Here is a 21,405-nt window from a genome sequence, read left to right on the forward strand (position 1 = left end):
TCCTGCTGCAGAACTCAATGTGGGGCTTGGATTCCTTTACTCCTTGGGGAGAACCTCTATAATTGTAATTATTCTCCTGTTTATAGATCAGCTACCTGGTGGTATGGGTCTTGACTGTACTATGTCTTCACCCCTCCTACTCCAACTCGTGGTGGTCCCTTCTTTATATCTTTAGCTGTGGAAGATCCTTTCTGCTAGTCTTCAGATTGCTATCATGGATAGTTGCTCTGTAAATGGTTGCAATTTTGGTGTACCCATGGGAAGAGGTGAGCTCAGGGTCTTCTTGCTTTGCCATCTTGGCCACGCCCCCCACCCCCTACATAAGTCTTTTCAGAAGTTAAATTAGCCTCTTACCAGCTTAAAGACTCAAGAATGTCTTTCTCAAGGACCTGGGGGCCATCTCTTGGAAATGTATTAATCAAGGAAGACATCACCCTATCTCCCAGTTTCTGTGGGAGAATCGTGGCCTAACTTCAGTGGGAGCCCCACTCCAAGTTGCATAACTACCTCCTGCCATAAAGATGTAAGAAGACATAAGGTTATTTTTCTTTTGGATAAGGCCAATTAGCTAATACTGCTGGTCACCCCAATTACCAGGTGAACTGAGGATGAACTATGTGTGACAAATGGTGCTAAGTTATATTACTTCTTAAGAACTTGTCACTGTACATCTTGAGAACAAGTATGTAATGGATTTTACCTGCTTGGCTATATAAAACGGTGAGTTTTTTTTTTTTTGTATTTGCATTCTCTTTAGCAGATTGTCTGTGATGTGCGTCACATTGTTGATTAATGCGTATTCAATAGTAAAATTGTTTTCTTTCTCTTCTATCTTTGTGGTGAAGTTTACTGAGTCGGGAGGATTTTGTTTCTATTTTTCGGACACAAATGTCTTTGCTCTGATTCCATGCTCATTCCAAATTCTTGATTATAGATGGTTTTCCCTAAAAAGTCTGAGTTTAATGCCTTAAATAGGTGCAAGAATGTTGATTTGCAAGATTATTCTTATAATTATAAAATAATAAGGATTTGATTATGCACTTCAGTCTCTATGAGTTTGATTATTGTCAGCACTCTCTCAAAGAAGAGTCCATTCTTAATATGCTATCAAGATTTTAGATTTGTGGGCTTCCCTGGTGGCGCAGTGGTTGAGAATCTGCCTGCTAATGCAGGGGACACGGGTTCGAGCCCTGGCCTGGGAAGATCCCACATGCCGCAGGGCAACTAGGCCCGTGAGCCACAACTACTGAGCCTGCGCGTCTGGAGCCTGAGCTCCGCAACAAGGGAGGCCACGATATTGAGAGGCCCGCGCACCGCGATGAAGAGTGGCCCCCGCTTGCCACAACTAGAGAAAGCCCTCGCACAGAAACGAAGACCCAACACAGCCAAAAATAAATAAATAAACAAATGTGGGGTTTAAAGAGAAAAGAATATTATTAAAAAAAAAAAAAAGATTTTAGATTTGTAAATCTGAGACCCAAACTCAAATTCCTGATGAATTGCCAAGATTAATGCTATTCTGTGAGGACTCTTAACAAACAGCCAACAGGTCTTCCCTAGTGAATTCCTTTAGACATGCAAAATTTCTTCAGAAAGAAGCAGATATTAGATTGGAAAAAATTGTATCCCTAGCAAAAATTGCTAAATGTTAAAATAAATGTTGTCTGTTCATGTCTTGCTCTTGACTTAAAAGAGGTACCTATTAGGAAGGCTTCAAATTTGTTTCTGTGATAGCCAATTGAATTCATCAAAGCAGAAGGAAACAGGTATTCAATTCAGGAATTAAGAAAACAACAACAACATTATGTTACAGTGTCCCTATCCTAACATCTCTCACATACAGCTGTCTAGCTGATGGAGGACACCAAGCAGGCCTCTTTATTTTGACCTTAGCACAAGGGTTCACTGCTTCCCATATACAACAGTGTAGAGATTTCATTTTTGTTCTTTAAGTCAACAACTCCACCATTTGGAGAACCTGATACTCTGTGATTTATAGAGATTATATTGTAGGTATCTCTGGAAATATTTTTAGTTCTTGAAAATTATTGTTGAATATTTATATTCTTAGGAAGCATTGAAATAGAAACAATTTTCTGGGAAATTTCAAAATACCATTGATTATCTGGAGTTGACCTTTTACCTAGGTAACATATCTGGAGCCCTGTTCCTTTGCTTGAAGTTCCAATAACAAGCTCTCATTTCTATCTACTCTTCCCATGCTCATTTTGTCATCCAGCCTCTTAATATGCCAGCACATTTTCTCAGAGCAGTTCATCTTAAGTATATCAGCTTTTCTCTGGACTATGTGTAACCTAACACTATGGATATATTTCACCAGGCTATACTGGACATCTGTAAATTGCTTAAGATATATAATCACTGAGATTTATGTTCACTTGAAGTTTGAGGTACTTAATTTTGATTCTAGATAACCTTACTCTCCAGTTTTTCAATCATTGTTTGTTTTCTAAGAAACCTTTTAGTTTTTGAGTCCCTGATTTTGATGTTAGCTTGAATTTTGATTATGATACATTTTGATGGTATGCCCTTGACTAAATTTTATTATTCAAAAGATGAATATTCAATTATTCACCTCAATATTATCCAAAAACTAAAAATATTTGTGAATATAGCAGCTAGTTACATTTTAATCTCATCCCTAGTTCCCATGTTTTGTAAGAAAAAGAGTATTAGATGAGTAGGATACTAATCTGAAAGCCTTATTCCAACTTCAGTCTCAAAGTGTATAAAACATATAACCATTGTCATACTCATCAAAAGTGAAGAACAACAAATGTAGAAAAAAATGGGCATTTGATAATGGCAAGAATAATTAATTCATAGACTTTTTTCAAAATCTTCCTAATATTTTTAATGGAAATTAGGCAGAGAGAATGAAGGAGAATAAATATTAAGAACTCAATTATATATTTCAAGATACAACTTAAATAGTACTTCTGAACCTAACTATCAATGCATATATCACATGCGCACATATATAGACATATACATGCATATACACAAAATATGATTTATCATTAATTTTCTGAATTCCCCATAATATTTTGTACTCCTCTTAGGATTGAGATCAATGTCTGAAGTTTTCTACCTACAGTTTTTTTTTTTAAAGCCTTACTAATAGTGTTTTTCACTTGTTCAAAAATGTCCTGTTTCATCCTATGTTACACATAGTTGGTTACTAAGCCAGCTTTTCGCTTCACTATAAAATTTCATATCCCCACCTCCACTTCCAAACAAGCCCAACCGATTTTTAGTTATTCTTCAAGTGTAAGAACTTGTAATAATGGCCTTAATTATCTATCTTTTCTTACCTTTTTCAGTGCTAATCAAGCAAATTATATACAGAGAACATCATTCTTTCCGGTAAAATAAGATATTTACATTATTACATCATAAGAAATGTGATTTCTTCAAAAAAAAGTATAATAAAATTTTGTGATTTAAATAGGTAATTATATTTGGCAGTTAAAATGTCATTTCATTTCATATTGTTTTAGAGGGTGTTGAAATGCTATATTCAAACATCAAGACAGGAGGAGAAATTGGGTTTAAACCGATAAACAGCAAGATTCTGACAAATAGCAAGATTCACTAGCACTCAGTAGAACCTGACGTACCATGAAAACTAAAATAAAAATTATTTTCTTCTCTTGTCTTAGTAAACCTGATTCTCAGTCCCAAAAAATTCAAATAATCATGTCTGATTACCTCAGTTCTTTTCCAGGCTGGCCGAGTACAGTCAGAAAAAGTTCACTGAAATAAGCAGGAGCACTGATGGTGTCTCTCTCGGCGCCGGGGCCTCTGGTTGGTCGTGCCCAACACCAGGGAGTGTCATTCACATTAACAATTGCTCTGGACTTGTGTGTTTATCACCATAGTTGTCTGTCGGGTGGCTGTACTTGTCTTGAGGAAGAGAAGGTTTTCTCCTAATATGAACAGAAACACCATTCAGGCTGTGGCAAGGCTAGTCTCTGACTAAATACACACTGAAAAGTGGTAACACGATAAGCCAGGATCTCTATCTGATTACATTACAGCTTTGACCAAACCTGTATCCTTTGTGAAAATATGTGGAAATTCAAATGTAATATTTCCTTAGGAAAATTAGGAACTTTATTGAGGATACCCTATTCTGAAATAAAATAATAAAAATGATTAGCTTTTATGGTATAAATATAAATAGAAGTCTAATGAACATATTATTGGTTCCTCCCTGTTGCAGTCAATGGTTCTAGTTTATTTCATTTGAAAAATGCCTAAGAACTTTGGACATCATGATTTGAAATGGAATACAATTAGGAAATATATTGGGAAAATGTTAATGAACTACATATTTTAAAATACTATAAGAAAGAAAATGAAAACAAATTATAATGAGAAAAATAATGGTACTTTAAAATACTTAAGACTATTACAGAGAAGGAAGCAGTTGCCTATTAAATGTTATTAAAAATAATAATGTAGCAAATAGCATGATCTTGAAAGCAATATGTTAATATAAAGCCAAGAGGGAAAGTAATTCCATGCATTAACTCTTATGCTCTGGTTTAGAAAATACAAGGAAATAACACTTGTAATAAACTCCCCAAAATAGGAGATCGAAAATTAATATGGAAGAACAGTTATAGGAGCTTGTAATAGAATCAAATAGATGGGGAAGAGACCTTGGATGACAGAAAACTAGTGGAAAACTGTCCCATGGTCAGGAGATTTTCAGGGAGCTCACAGCAAGAGGAGAGTAGTAATAAAGGCATCAGAATAAACCCAGAAGTAAGAGGAAAGGAAAGAAAGAGGAAAAGAAAGAGTGGGCAGAAAGAAAAAAGAGTAGCCCTCAAAGTGAGGAGGAAAATATTCCATGAGGCAGTACGTATAATCTAGAATAAGAACACCATCTCCAAAGCCTAATGGCTTGGATTTTATCCCAGCTCTGCTATTCAACTAGCTATGTGACCTTGGGCAAGGTAGTAATCTCTATAAGGATTAAATATGTGTATGTGTGATACACATATAAATATGTATATGTGTGATATATATATATATATATAGAGAGAGAGAGAGAGTTTTTATATATAGTGTATTATTGTGGAAAAAAACAATGGGAGAAAATATAAATGTGGCAAACAGTTTTAGAGTTGAAAAGAATTTGAATTTGAGCCTGCAAGTTTGTAGATATAGAAGAAACAGAAGATCCTTCTTACCACACTATTAATAATATTATTAATTATGATTCCTTTTCATTGCTATACTGTGCAGAGAGGGAGCCATTCAGAGCTCTCTGTTGACTATACCTACACTTTCCCTTCTTGGGATTTAGTTTTTCCACCAATTTCCTCAAAATGTCACTAAATATTTAGTTCGTTATATTGATGGTTTTGTAGTTGATGATGGTTGCTTGTCCCTACCATCTGGCCCTTTTTCTCCCTTCCTAATAGAAGTTCATCTTTGATCATATGACTATTCCTTCTCACAGCTCAGGTACCTCAGGAGAAACTGACTTTTCCCCCAGCTCCAAGAGTTGGCCTGATTGGTCTAAGAATGCAGGTGAATTGTAATGTATAAAAAATCTAGTCACTATGTGGTACACCTGAAACTAATATAATATTATAAGTCAATTATACTTCAATAAAAGAAAACAATAAAGATGAATTCCAGTGATTGGTTCAGGGATCCAGGCCTAAGCCAATCAGCACATGGCACGTCTCTGGCTACAAGATTCAGTCGCAAATGGGTATGTAAACAAATTCTGGCTAATTGGGAGAGATTTGCTGAAGGCTTCTGGGGAAAAGAGGTCTTTGATATTTTAAGATGTCCCCCTGAATCCTTTCTACCTTTCCATGGTATGGAGAGAGGTGATGTGCTATAGCATTTTTGCTACCATGCGGGGAGCAGCCTAAGGAAAACCCCAATACTCAGAGGAAGGCACAAGACAGGAAGCTGAAGAAACAGAACTAGCATTACTGAATTAAACAGACCTAAAGTCTGTTGGCCTCTGGACTCGCAGTCACATAAACCTATACATTTTCTTACTGTTTAAGCCAGTTTGAACTGAATTTTGAGATACTTGTGTGTTAATTGAGTATACATATCCAAAGAGCTTTTTGTTCATTCTCCTATCAGAGTGCCCTTGATCCAGTTTGGTTGGCTTCATAAAATACTGTATTTTAACCAGAAAGACTTTTAGCCATAAAATCTTGAGGGGTCTCCTGTTCAATCACAATCCTACCATAGCGGGGTTGGAGACTGTACCGAAAGATTAAAAACTTCTTAAAGACCATTCTCTTAGGAAAATCTTCCACTTGTTTGCACTAATTTGTCCTTTTTCTTTTTTTCCAGATTAACTACTGAAAACATTAGATTTATTTCTCATGCTTTCTTTTGCTAGTGTAGGTAAAGCTTGAATGTGGTACGCCAAGAGATGTACCCAGTGATTTTCACAAGTCGTTCATCTTTTAGATTTGTGTATGGCTAACAGAGGATTTCCATTCAGAACTGTCATTCATAGGAAGCAAGGGGCTGAGAGAGAGAAAACAGATGATTCTGACCTAAGACAATTTTGTCTAAATTTAAAAATATGACAAATAAAAATTAAATTAAATACATTATGAAATTTATACTACTTTTTAAATGAATAGAGATGGTACACATTGTATGTCATGTTAAATATTCTGAAATTCTTACCATTTGAATAATACAAAATAATATTTGAAATTAATATATACTAGAGGAAAAATAATTCAGAATTAATGTGTATTTTCAAGTCAGACTCATCATTTTTTTGTCTTTGACCTTCAAATCACTATCCTTTCAAAATGTATTTGATTTCCAATCCTTGTAAATACTACAGTCAGCCTTCGTATCGTGGGCTTCACATCTGTGAATTCAACCAAATGTGGATTGAAAATATTCGGGGGAAAAAATTCCAGAAAATTCCAAAAATCAAAATTTGAATTTGCCACCCTCAGCAACTGTTTCCATAGCATTTAAGTAGTATTTATAGTTATTTACATAGCACTTACGTTGTAGTAGCTATTACAAGTAACCTAGAGATGATTTAAAGTATACCTAGGTTATATGCAAATACTACACCATTTTATGTAAGGGACTTGAGCATATATGGATTTTGGTATCATTGGTTGTCCTTGAACTAATCCCCCACAGATACTGAAGAATGACTATACTCCTTTTCTTTTACTTTAGTGGGATTTTTTTCTTATTATTTGTTCACCAGTTCTTGGTTAATTTACTCTCCAGAAATAAGCTTTAGGGGAAAATATTAACAAATTCCAGACTACTAAGAATTTACTTAGTTGCTGTGCCACTGAACCATGGGTTTGATATTAGAACCAAAGGCTCTGCTTACTAGTAATCTTTTGCCTCTGTTTTATTTCTTGTTCACATCTTAAATATTATTTGCCATGAAAATCATTCACTGATGAATGCTGAGTTCAGATATTACCTCTTCTGGGAAGGCTGTATGGATTCCCCTAAAGCCACTCAGCCTTCCCCTCCTCTGTGCTCCCCTAGTGCTCTCTTCATACCTCTATTGACATTGCGTGTACCAATTTTCTTTTATTTAGTTTTTTATATAGCTGTCTCCTTCACTGATCTGTGTTCTCTTTGACAGTAGACTCACAGCCTTATAGAATTTTGGACTGCAATGCCTGCCACAAAAGCTGCCACAGGTGCAATCAATATGTTTCTTGTACCCCTGATTACATTTATGTCTTCTAAGGAATGTACCTAGTTTCTGTCATTCAACTTAAAGATTAGAGACAGTTACCTTTCACCCCCTCTGTAAATTGCAACTATTTGCAGTTCATCGTGGCTAAGAGACTGTGTCCTGGAGTAGACTATTTACATTCAAAATCCAGCTCAGCTGTTTACTAGCTGAACAACCTTGAAGAAGTTACTTAATATCTCCAAGTCTCAATTTCTGCAGCTGCAATGTTGATATAATAAGAGAAACTACTTCATGGGGGTTTGTACAAATTCAGTGAGAAAATTTATATCAAGGTCTTAGTAAAATGCTGGCTTATAACACACATTTTCACCTTTATGTAGATAGCAATGCTTCTGGGTGTAACTTCAGCTGTTATTATTACTGTTGTTATTATTAGCTCCTCAAATTTTTTACTTCCAGTGTGATTAGATATTACACTTCCAATAATAATAGAACTTTGTTATGGGAAGGAAGGCTATGGACTTGTTAGCTTTGGAAAAATTCCAGGTCATTTTACAGCTGAAAATTAACATTATCAACAAGAAGCATTCATGCCAGGATTGTACTTTTGTTGTTCGTAGGCTGTCTGTTTGCAGGAAAGCAAGTTTTATATTTCCAGTCGGTCTTCAACCCATCATTTGAATTCCCTGGTGTCTATTTTCAGGGTATTAGCAAGTGTTTATATGATTACACAAACTCTAAAATTCAAATAAAGAGTTGGCAGTGATAGGGAAAATACGTTAATAGTATTTTGCTGTATATTCAAAATACTGCAAACTTCCCCATATTTCCATGCATGATATATCATTGTGGATAAGTCAGGATTGTGAAAGATTTAGAAAATTGATCTTTAACAAAAAGTGCTGATGATTTAGTATTGTCCCACTAACTTTAATTTTTTTCTTCCCAGTTCCAGCTCTTGAAAATTTGTGAGTGTGATGGAGATAATGTGTAGGTGTATGTTTCCCAGAGGAAAATGTATTTATATAAATGGCAGTGCTTCTAGGTAAAAAGATAATGCCCAGATATGCAGATCCCATTAGAATTCCAAAGAATCTCACTTGACTATGTTTATAGCTATTTAGCATTAGCCCTCTGAAATCAGGTTGAAAAAATTAAATTAGTTGGAACTTATAGAGACTGTCCTGTTTAAAAAAAAGTTTAACTGGGACTTTTGGTTGGACTACAGAAAAATGAGGTTTACTTTGGAAATGGACCCATAAACTCTGTTCTTTGTAAATGTCATATTTAGGAAAGAAAAAGCAAATGTAAGATCCACTTGCAGATTCAAGTGTGTCAATTGTGAGGGGATAGCAACTAAAAACCAGCAACTGTCTCCTCAGAGATGCACTAAATTAGGTCTGAATTTCATGAGCTTTGGTAGGCACTTAATACTGTGCCTGACTTGGGAGTGCTTTCCCCGAATTCTGGAGACTGCATATGAAATATTTAATTCATATTTTATGTGTGTGAGTACTTCCAATTGCTTTAATGGGAGTACATGTACTACCGCTAGTATTATATTTTTACACTTGAAAATTCTCACTCCTCCCGCCTAATTAACGCTTTTGTGTGATTAGCATTGCCTAAAATAATAGATCTTTTTTCAACATGGGAAGAAGAGGGGGATAAGGAGAGAGAGGGAAAGAAGGGAAAGCAATGTCCATCTGTTCAGCTAAAAGTGGGGAGTAGAGATGAGGCAGGAGGAAGAATTCATAGACTCAGAAAGTAGGAGAGAAAAAATTTTGCATTTGATTCTGTGACCCACCATCTTCTGTGCAATGTTGATTTTTTAAGCACTAAAGAATTTTTTTCAAGTGTTCAGCAGTATTACTTTTCTTCTATTTTGCAATAAATTATCTGCCAATAAAATGTTAATTCTCTATAGGTCATTTCATCCCATGCCTTTTGGAAAACTTTTATTTTTAAAATCAACTTTATGGAGATATAATTTACAAACAATGAACTACCTACTAACTATAAAATTTTTGAGTTTTGACATATATATATATATATACCTGAGAAACTACTGCTACAAATCAAGATATGGATTGCTTTCATAACCCTCCAAATATTCCCCATGGCCCCATACAATTCATTTCTCTCTCTGCTCCTGGCTCCAGGCAACCATTGATCTGTCTTTTGTACTGATAGATTAGTTTGCAATTTCTAAAATTTTAATGAAATAGAATGATGTGTACTTTTTGTGTCTGGCTTCTTTCACTCATCATGATATTTTTGAGGTTGATCCATGTTGCATGTATCAGTAGTTCATTCCTTTTTATTACTGAGGAGCATTCAATTATATCAATTTATCACTTTTTAAAAAATCCATTCACCTGCTGATGAACATTTGGATAGCTCCAGGTTTTAACTTTGTGAATAATGCTGATCTGAGCATTCATATACAAATCTCTGGGTGGACATAGCTTCGCATTCTTCTAAATACTTAGGAGTGGAATTGCTGGGTCATATGGTAATTATATGTCTAACTGTATTAGAAACTGCCAAATAATTTTTCAAAGTAGTTACACCATTTTACATTCCAGTGAAGTGTAGGCTCCATGAGTTCCACATCCTCACCAAGCACTGGTATTGTTAATCTTTTTAACTTTAATTCAAATGGGTATATAATACTATCTCACTGGGGTTTTAATCTTCATCTTCCTTAATGGCTAATGATGTAGAGCATCTTTTCATGTGCTCACTTGCCATTGGTATATCTTCTTCTGTGAAGTATCTGTTCAAATCTCTTGCCTATCTTTATGTTGGGTTATTTGACTTCGTATTAATGAGTTGTACAAGTTCATTATATACTCTGGGAACAAGTCCTTTGCCAGATATGTGTGTTTTTGCTAAATTCTTTTCCAGTCTGAAGCTTGCCTTCTCACTTTCTTAATAGTGTCTTTTTATGGAAAAAAAAAATGGTTTTAATTTTACTAAAAACCTATTTATCATTTTTTTTATGATTTACTTTTTTTCTGCCTCTAATCTAAGAAATCTTTGCATAACTCAAGGTCAGAAAGATTTTCTCCTATTTTTGCGTCTAGAGATTTTATAGATTTAGCTTCTCTCTTAGGTCTACCATCAATGTGAGTTAATGTTTGTGTATGACATGAGATGATGGTTGATATTTATTTTTTGTACGGGTATCCAGTTATTCTAGCACCATTTGTTGAAAAGATTATTTTTGTGCTACCTTTCCTATTCTGTCCAATGCTGATTTTCTAGTACTAGAGAAAACTCATTTTTTAAAGTATTCAGCAATATTATTTTATACCCATTTTATAATAAGTATCATTATCTGCCAGTAAATGGTTGATACTCCATAGGGCATTTATCCTTTGTCTTTTGGGAATCTTTTTTTCAAAAATCAACTTTACTGAGGTATAGTTTACAAACAGCAGACTGTATCTTTTAGTGAATATCACTTTTGAAAGTGGGTCAGAAGTGAAATCAATGATCTTTTGCTAGATTCCATTGCTGGCTTCTCCCCAATTCTATCTAGTGAAAATTATGGATCATTTACCTGTGTCATGCACTGTGTTAGGAAAGAGACAAGAATAAGAAACCATTTTCTAGAAGATTTCATTTTGGAAGCTAGGAATAAAAGCATGTCACATAGGATCCAGTCACTGCTGTAATAAAGGTTAAGAAAAAAATATTGACAATCCCAGAGGAAAGAGGAGAAGCTACAGAAAACTTAAAGAGGTGGCATAGCTTGAATTAGATTATCTTCATTATAATTCCTTTCGCCTTCTTTTGAAAAAGAAACATTCATCACAGAAAATTTAGAAAATATAAATAAGGGTATTTACCTCATTAATCTGGATTTTGGATGTTAGCAATCTCATCTGGATCAGAAAGCTCAGTGATGAGGTGTGCCTTAAATAAAGAAGGGAAACCTGTATAGAGATCTTCCCTATAGAGTATTCATTTATTGATATGGTTACTAAAGCTAGCTGCACCTAAGTGCAAACTATTTGCCTTGGACTAAACAAATGTGCTTCCTTGAAGACAAGGAATGGATGTGAGAGGAAATGGGGTATAGCTGTAAGAGGGCTGGAGGTGGGATTCCATTAAATGAAAAGAGCCATATAGAAATAGCAGTGTCTATGTTCCCTAGCACTCACCCTTTGCTAAGCATCCTAAGTGCTTTATTGAATTCTCACAGCAACCTTAGGAAAGATTTACAAAGAGAGAAATTAAGGCAAGAAATGTTAAGGTGTCCGTGGTAGATTATTGTTCAAAAAATATTCACCCTCCCTTACCAACACTTCCCCATTCCACTGATCCTTGGTTTGGTCATGTGACTGGCTTTGGGCTCATGGTGGACAGAGTGTACTTCCCTGTCTCTTTACTTAGACTTTGGGCCTGGCCATGTGATTTTCTTTAGCCAATGGGATGCTAACAGTTATAACACAAGCAGACGCTTGAAATATGCATGTGTGGAGGGCTTCTCCTCTTATGCCTCTGCCATCACTGAGATGAACATGCCCTAGGATAGCCTACTGGTCCAAAGAGGATGAAAGACAGGTGGAATGGACTTGGAACCAACCTGTAATTTGGAGCACAGCCCAGCCTGGATCAGGCAACCCACAGATGGTGAGAGAGAATAGTTGATTGTTGATTATTCCACTGAGTTTTATGGTGGTTTGTTATTCAGCCACCTAATTAAGTGGCAGAAAGAATTTGAACACTGACAATATGGGTACAGAGTCTGTATCATACTGCTACTTGTACAGTAAATAATGAGTTCTTTTCAAATGCCTAGGTAAAGATAATCGGAGGATGAAGCAAAGGTCTATAACTCAGGAGAAAGTAATGGGTTTGGAATTAAGAGAATATTTCATCAATTAAAGAACTAAACCTTGGCAAATTGTTTAATCTCTCTGTACTTTCCTTAAAAGACTATTGTGAAAAATAAAGTACTAGCTGTCAAAGCTCTTTAAAATGTTGAAAGTGTTATGGAAATTCTAGTTTTTCCTTTGTCTGTTTTGTTTCCTGCTGTATCTCAGTGCCTGGTGTGTCATAGGTGCTAAGTAAATATTTGTTAAAATAAATTGAAGTGAATTATTTTCAAACAGTATTCTTAGTTTATAAATAACAAAAACACAAAGCATATTTATCATTAGGAAAGTAATTAATTTCTATTCTTGACAAGAGTAGGAAAAAATGTCCAGGAAGTCCCTTCCTCTTACAGCAGTAGACTGATATGGCATATACGGAGGATGTTCGTTTCTTATCTCTACTACCCAACTAATGGTACCAGACTGATGTTCTGCAAATCCTAACACTAATGAGAATGTTGCTGCAGTCTTCTAACAGGATACTTTCTGCCTCAAAGAGTGTTTCGTTAGTGGGAAAATATTTGAATTTAATATTTGTTCTGCAGTTAAAAAAATTTTTATTTATAAAATACAGATAATTCAGAAAACAACCAAATGAGCTTGTGAATTCGAAAGTTAGGTCACTATGATAGGAAGAAAATGTTCATTTGTCCTTTTTCCTTCTCTGTTTACCATAAACCAAGATATAGCCAAATAAGATGTCTCCCTTTTAATACATTTTGCATTTAATTCATTTAGGATTCTGGTCAAGGTTATGGTTAGTTTGGGTTCAGGTTAGGGGGCAAGTTTGTTCCTCACATCAAATCACAGAGACATTAAAGGATTAGAGGTGTTATATAGGTTGTTCTACTTTTTATTATAACACAGGTTGCCTTTTTATCCCAAAATTCTCCCATGATAACCTGAAAAATATTTTGGTGGTGTAGATAAGGGTTACATCAGCTCTAAACTTTCCTGTTAAAATATTAAATGGGGGGCTTCCCTGGTGGCGCAGTGGTTGAGAGTCCGCCTGCCGATGCAGGGGACATGGGTTCGAGCCCTGGTCTGGGAAGATCCCACATGCCACGGAGCAGCTAGGCCCGTGAGCCACAACTACTGAGCATGCGCGTCTGGAGCCTGTGCTCCGCAACGGGAGAGGCCGCGATAGTGAGAGGCCCGCGCACCGCGATGAAGAGTGGCCCCCACTTGCCACAACTAGAGAAAGCCCTCGCACAGAAACGAAGACCCAACACAGCAAAAATAAATAAATAAAAATAAAATTTAAAAAAAAATTAAAAATCTTTAAAAAAAAATAAAAAAAAATAAAATAAAATATTAAATGGGAACATTTGAACAGTATTGCATCACCAATGTGAAACTAACAGTCTGGAAGCAGTAAATTTTACTTAAGTATATTTCATATTTCATTGTAGTGAGTGCTTCATCCTGTGACAGATATTCTCCAGTGAAGATTTGGGGTGGAGACTTTCTGTCCCCACTAAAATCCTTTAATAACTACTCCTAATCCTGAACCAGTTCCGGCCTCCTGTTCACATGTGTTAGGAATGTAATTACATCTATCAGTGTCATTGTTATATTAAGAGTTATAGAGTTATAGACTAACCTTAGTACTGAAAGAAAGGAAGGAAAAGTTCAATCTTCTCATTATTTTTGCTGCAGATTTTCATCATAATGTTTTATTGTAAATTCATTGTATCTGTGCAAAGACCATATGTTTGCAATTCTTGACTTGGAAATGCCAGAAGATAAAAGGAGGGAAATAAACATCAGAAATACAAATATAACTGATATCCTAGATTCCTTGACAGGATCCAGGGTATTAAAGCTGGTTTTACCCTATTCACAAAGGTTTATCTAATTTTATCGTCCCCACACTCCAGATGAAATAGAAATTAAATAGGAAGAATTTAGCACTCTAGTAGGGACTTAAATCTTTTAAAAGAGACAAAAGGGATTGAAATGCTCAAGATTTCATGGTATAAGAATGATACCAAGACAAAAATGTTATTTTCGAAATCTAAAATTCAAAAAAAAATTCAGTTAAAAGAATTTCTTAAGCCCAGTGTTGCACAAACTCCCAAATTTGGGAGACCTTCTTAACATCTTCCTCTCATTTTTGCCTAATATCTATTTGTTCAAGTTATTTCATTTGTACCTCCTATATTTCTTTCCAATCACTTCCTTTCTAACATTTCCATCGCCCTCAACTATCTTGCCATTTTCTAATCTCAACCTGGCTGATTTTTATTGTAAAAAATAAAATATGTGACTATAACTCTGGTGCCTAACACCCATCATTGCTCTTAGGATAAAGGCCAGCACCTTTAGGATGGTCTACAGAGCTCTTTTCTGTCTGGCTTCAGTTCTCTCCATTCCGGCCACCCTGGCCTTCTTTCCAGGGTTTAGAACAAACCAAATTCCTTCTTGCCTCAGGGTCTTCAAATATGTTCCTCCTTCTGCCTGAAATACTATATAATAAATATATATATTTATTACCTATAAATATATAAAGTATTTCTTATTGAAATTATCAAACATATTCATATTAATAACATGTGTCTAATCATATTTCATCTATGGCACCACCCACCTTACCTCCACCCCAGATAACTTTGAAGCAAATCCCAGGCATGTAATGAAAGACTCTTTCTAACTCACACTTATCCTCAAGATCTCTGCTCAAGCGCCACCTGTTTCCCCTATCCCTCTGCCATCTAGGTCATACTGCCTGGTCATATGGTCTCACTGTACCCAGCGCTTGTACTTTAAGAAATCATTTCAGTGTGTAATTATCTATTTATGTGTATGGTTTTTGTATTAGTGTCTATCTTCATCCTATACTTCATGTCCCATGAGGGAGAAATGGTGTCTTTTTTTGCTCATCATTCTACCTCCTCTACTTATCAGAGTGCCTGGCTCAGAGTGAATTCTTAATAAATATGCATTAATTAAGCTGTGGGGATTTTCATAATAGAACCCTGCCCATTGCTGCCTTCTTAGCATTCTTCATGGTCTTTTAATATCAAAAGATTTCCTGCATATAGCCCCTGCCCTGTGGCGCCTTTAGTCTCTCTAAATAGAGACTTCTATCCTCTCTTTGATTTCTTCTGAAGCACTTGATCAGGTATTTTACCAACAGGTGCCGTTGGTCCTATTTTCAAAATGAATGTGCAGGCAAAACTTATAATTAATATTTATCTTCTCGATCTTTTTAATAATCATTAGCTATTTCTTTTACATCATAATACTATTTTCTCCCCACTAAATACAAAACAACATTGTCATAGAAAGCAGTCTGTGGGAAGGTGCCATCAACATAAACGTTTATTATGTAGCGTATAACCAACACTATGGTCAAGTGAATGGAAAAATATTTCATTGAAAGGCTGATAGATTATCTTAATGAAAATGGTTTTCAACAGCATTACTTGATTTTAGTTTCTTAATTTTAATTTTAAATCACACAGATTTAAGTTTTGCTGTATTTTATTTATATAAACCCCAGTATTATTTAGAGTTTCTATTTCAGTATGAGAAAAATATATATATTAAGAAAAATTAAGAAAGTTAATTTCTGGGAAATTTTTGAGAAGGTGAAAATGTCCCCACAAATCTGATATCACATATTTCTTAGAGTTATTTTATAACTTTTTAAGATAGCAGTATATTTTGATATTTTGTTGACAGAAAATTTTAGCCTAAATGTATAAGTTGTTAATAACTGGTCACTAGGTTTTGCTATTTTGCAATATAATGTTATATAGGATTCTGTTTATCACTACTTCATAATGACTACTAATCTAGTCAAAGTTTTCAGCAAAATTACAGCATCAGCTTGGATTAAGAGATGTAATGATTGGGACTTTCCTGGTGGCACAGTGGTTAAGACTCTGTGCTCCCAGTGCAAGGGGCCCAGGCTTGATCCCTGGTCATGGAACTAGATCCCACATGCATGCCGCAACTAAGAGTTCACATACCACAACTAAGGAGCCGGCAAGTTGCATCTAAGGAGCCCACAGGCCGCAACTAAGGAGCCCATGAACCTCAACTAAGACCCTGCACAACCAAATAAATATTTTAAAAGAGAGAGATGTAATGATGGTGTAATTCAGAAGATGACACTGTTCAAAGGAAGAGAAAATTATGAGCAATTGCTAGGAAAGCAAATCTATAGAATTAAATATGTCCCCAAATCATAGCAGTAAATTTTTTTTTTTTTTTTTTTGCGGTACGCGGGCCTCTCACTGTTGTGGCCTCTCCCGCTGCGGAGCACAGGCTCCAGACGCGCAGGCTCAGCGGCCGTTGCTCACGGGCCTAGCCACTCCACAGCATGTGGGATCTTCCCGGACCGGGGCACGAGCCCGCGTCCCCTGCATCGGCAGGCGGACTCTCAACCACTGCGCCACCAGGGAAGCCCAGCAGTAAATTTTTTATTTGAGATTTTCACGTGGTTATGTGATGAGGACTTGGTTCTTGTCTTGGATACACCCATATGTTGGTATTATCAACCTTCATGACTCCAAATATTTCCTTTCATGAACACATTTTCCCTTGTCACCTTGTCACCTCCACTGCAATGGCTTCTATTCCTTTGGCATAAGACTGTTCATCTTAAAAATAAAAGATCCTGTAACCAATTTTAAGCACTCTATTAAATCTGTTTATAGGTGGTAATTAAATGGGATATGAAATATTACTTCTCCTAACTGTATCTCCCTGAATCAGAAATAAATTATATAATTAGCATGTCCTAAATTACTTTTCCCTCACTAGGTAAATAAACTTACTGGAGAAAATTATTGAGTTAATTCCTCTACAGTTCTTTAGCATTTGAAAGGAAGTGCTTACATGCAATGTCATTTCTAATTTCCATCAAATTGGATGTTTCAAAGGACTTTTAAAGACTATTATTGACCTTGGTAGAAATTGATACTGTATATAATTCAACTGCTTCATTTGTCATATGTGGTATGTGCAAAGTGGCTATTATTCAGAAAATGTCAGTTGAAATGAGAATTTCAATTATTTTTTTCACCTATAGTTGGCAACTAAATCTGGAGCAAAAATGCTTTAATAATCTGTGATATATGAAAAATAAGTTATGCAAAGATTCTGATTATACTTATACTGACATCTTTACAGCATAAGACTTTTTAGAGATTAAACTCTAACCTAGTCTTTTGACCACATGTGTAATAGATATATTTTAGCGTTCAAGTATCTGACCAAATTAAATTAAAGATACAGCACCATCTTATGGATATTTCTATATCTGTAAAATTTATAAATATAAAAATCTTTTTGAGTTTGGGAATAGAAAAGCTTTATTAGTAAAAAAAAATGTAGGAGGAGAATATTTTAGTGTAACAAGGAAAAATGTTGCAATATTGAATAACTTGAATGTGTATGTGTGTATGCATGTATGAATGTGTGTGTTTGTGATGGCAAGGTAAATAAAGAGATTTGTAATTCTTTTTTCCCCTTCAAAATTAAGACTTTGAAGAAGACAAACCACAGTTATTACAATACAAATTCATAACTTTGTGGAATAAGACATGTAGCTCAGAATACTGTCAGTCTCTAAATGACTCTGAGACATCACCGATTATCACCTTGCAAAGAAGTGTTCTTATAAGACATGAACCACACTTTATAGAGAGTGATGAGAAATTTAGGTATGATAATAAACCTATTTAACTATCTGCTGATACTATAGAACCGGTAATCAAGTCTCCTTATATTTATCTAGAACTTAAATGTTTTCATAAGTAATTTATGCCCATTATTTTGTTCTGATTTTAGATACAGATTTTTTTTTTTTCCCTGCGGTACGCGGGCCTCTCACTGTTGTGGCCTCTTCCGTTACGGAGCACAGGCTCCATACGCGCAGGCTCAGCGGCCATGGCTCACGGGCCCAGCCGCTCCGCGGCATGTGGGATCTTCCCGGACTGGGGCACGAACCGTGTCCCCTGCATGAGCAGGCGGACTCTCAACCACTGCGCCACCAGGGAAGCCCAGATACAGATATTTTTGAATAAACACTTCTTAGTAATCCTTCTTATTATTTTAATATAAAACACATAACCAATTTAAGGAGATTATAGAAAAATTGATGAACAAAACTCCGCAATTAATTATTAAGGTGTAGTTACATGGGTATGGTTCATATCCTTCATGCTTAGCTCACTTTAGTTATCATATATAGACCTGAGGCTCTACATGATTTACCCAGTTTATATGGTATAAAATTATCTCACTTCTAACCAAAGCACAGATTCAGTAGTTCTTAACTTTTTAGGGTCTTGAACTCCATGACAAAAGCTTTGGAACCTCTCTTTTTAAAAAAGTCCACAGATGCAATACATTTTGCGCATAATTTTAGGGGCTTCTGGACTCCCTGGAGCTCATCCATGCTCTATCATCTTAAATAGTATTCTCCTTATTTTAACATTTATTTCCTTAGGATGTGATATTGACAAGTAAAAGCCAGGAGCTTTATCACAAAAATGCAAGGTCGTCTTGTGGTAGAAGCGGTCCATAATTTTTACACACACACACACACACTCCTATTTGGCTCATGTTCTCCCACAACTAAATTATATTAAAAGACCAGTGTAAATAAAGAGGTTCTTATTAGTTTATTTTTATACAGATTTTATTTTCATGTTATTTACAGTGAGATGTAAAAATATGACATTGACTACAAACAATATAGAATTTTTGGCTTTATCCTCACAGAATACTACAGGTTCTAATAATGTCCTATTATGAATAGTTTTCTATATCATGTAGACGGCTCTAAATTTCTAAATTTTGTTTCAAATGTAAACTTGTAACTGATTTAATAAAATTAAGTTATTCCTGGGTGTCCATATTAATAGAAAAAATGCAACATAAAGTTGAAAAATTCTAAGCATACCATATACATATTTTTATGTTTACTTCTGAGATGTGGATAGGTATTTTATAGCTTAATAAGAAATCCAGGGAAATTTAATAGATTTATAATAGCATTATGTTTAAATGCAGATCCAAGACACTATATTAGAGGTTAACTTAATTTTTCGTGTTATCAAATGCAGAATTATCATAATGTAAAAATTATTTTATTGATACTCTAGAACACTCGCTAATTTAATAAAATGCTTTAAGTTGTAAGAGCAGATTGCATAAAAATTCATGAAAATTTTAGATATCTGATCATTTAAAACGCTAATGAAAATATTTCCACCACCTATACCTTTAACTGTAATACGATCCATGGGATGTTTATATCTGCTCTACGTAGTGTAATACTTAACTTTGTCCTTAAATTGGGAGGAAAGTAGAACGATGAATTAGCCCCGCCCCAATCGGCACCCCGCCCCCACCCCGAAGTCCGAGGAGGCGCAGGGGGGCTCTAGTCGCTGGGCTACTCTGCAGACCACGTGCTGTGCTCCCACCTCCCGCTCCTTCGCAGCTGCCCCAGCTCAGGGCCAGGGCCACGTGGCGCCGCCCGGGGACCCCGGGTCATCCTGCATGTGGGAGGGGGTCCTCAGGAAGCAGGGGCCTGTGGGTCCCCAGGTGTGGTGGGGGAGGTGGGTGCCGTTTGGGCACTAGCTGGTGGGTCAGGCGAGGAGGCCACCATTTTCAGGGTAAGGGTCGTGCGGCAAGGCGCGGCCCTGGAGGAGGGAGAGGTGGCGGGGATTGGGAAGGAGTTGGGGCTGTTGGTGGAAGACATCATGCAGGGGGTGGAGGTGGGGGCGGAGGAATAGCAGGAGGAGGTGCAGGTGGAGGAGCCCCAGGAGCAGGGGCAGGAAGAGCCAGGGCCGGGACCCGGGACCCGGGACCCACGACCGCCCGGCCTCTGCTGGAGGCGCTGGCGGCCCTGCAGTTAGAGCTGAGCCCTCTGAATGCCCAAGCCGGCAGGGCCTACACTTGGCTCAAGCACATGATGGGTCAGACGCGGAAGCCTCACTTGGATGGAAGAAGGGCCATCATCTGGGGCATCCCTGGCTTCTGGGCCAGAGCCATCGTGAACCAACCCCAGATGTCGGCCATGATCAGTGACCAAGATGAAGACATGCTTAGCTACATGATCAGTTTGGAGGTGCAGGAACTGGGCCATCCCAGGCACCGCTGCAAGTTGATGTTTTTCTTTCAGAACAACTCCTACTTCTGGAATGACGTGATCATTAAGGAGTATCACCTTAGCATCGCTGGATATAGGGTGTCTCGTTCCACTCCAGTTCAGTGGTTCTGGGATTATGAACAAGGTGCCCCCAGCCACAGGCAGGAAGGACACCACCAGACTTAGCTTCCTCAACTGGTTGTCTGACCACAACTGCCCAGGGTCTAACAGGATTGCTGAGATCATCAGCGAGGGCCTGTGGCCCAATCCCCTGCACTACTACCCCAGGGAGGAAGGCCCCACCGGGACAGACCCGTAGATGAAGGCACTGGGGGAGCCTCAGAGTTTGGCCAAATAGCACAAGAGGCAGGAGGTGTCTACAGATGTGGGGGATGGGTGGATGTATCTACCTATGCGGTTCTGTGCCCAGGGTAGAAACGAGAAAAGGATGGCCAGTGGAGGTTCCAGAGACTACGGCCCCACATGCCGGGAATGACGCCCAGAGAGACATAAGTTAACAAGTGGAAAAAAAAAAAAAAAACAGAATTAGTGATGCAATGGTAAAATTAGAGACCTAACCTTGAAAACTAGGGATTCTCAAAATATGGTCCTCAAACCCCTGGTTGGGGGTGTTCCCTGAGACCCTATCAGGGAGGTCTGTGAGGTTGAAACTATTTTTATAGGAATGCTAAGATCTCTTC

The 21,405-nt window shown here is 36.8% G+C and overlaps 1 protein-coding gene across 1 annotated transcript in view; it reads left to right on the forward strand.

Annotated features, from left to right (window-relative positions):
• LOC103068338 (testis-specific Y-encoded protein 8-like) overlaps positions 1–21,023 on the forward strand; it is a 40,269-nt gene extending 19,246 nt beyond the window's left edge. Inside the window, 2 exon segments of the mRNA XM_082931521.1 lie at positions 20,054–20,863; positions 20,865–21,023. Coding sequence (XP_082787647.1) covers positions 20,054–20,863; positions 20,865–21,023 — 969 coding nt within the window.
• The last annotated feature ends 382 nt before the right edge of the window (positions 21,024–21,405 follow it).

The sequence above is a fragment of the Lipotes vexillifer genome, unplaced genomic scaffold (assembly GCF_000442215.2).
Source record: "Lipotes vexillifer unplaced genomic scaffold, Lipotes_vexillifer_v1.1 scaffold618, whole genome shotgun sequence".
NCBI lineage: Eukaryota > Metazoa > Chordata > Mammalia > Artiodactyla > Lipotidae > Lipotes > Lipotes vexillifer.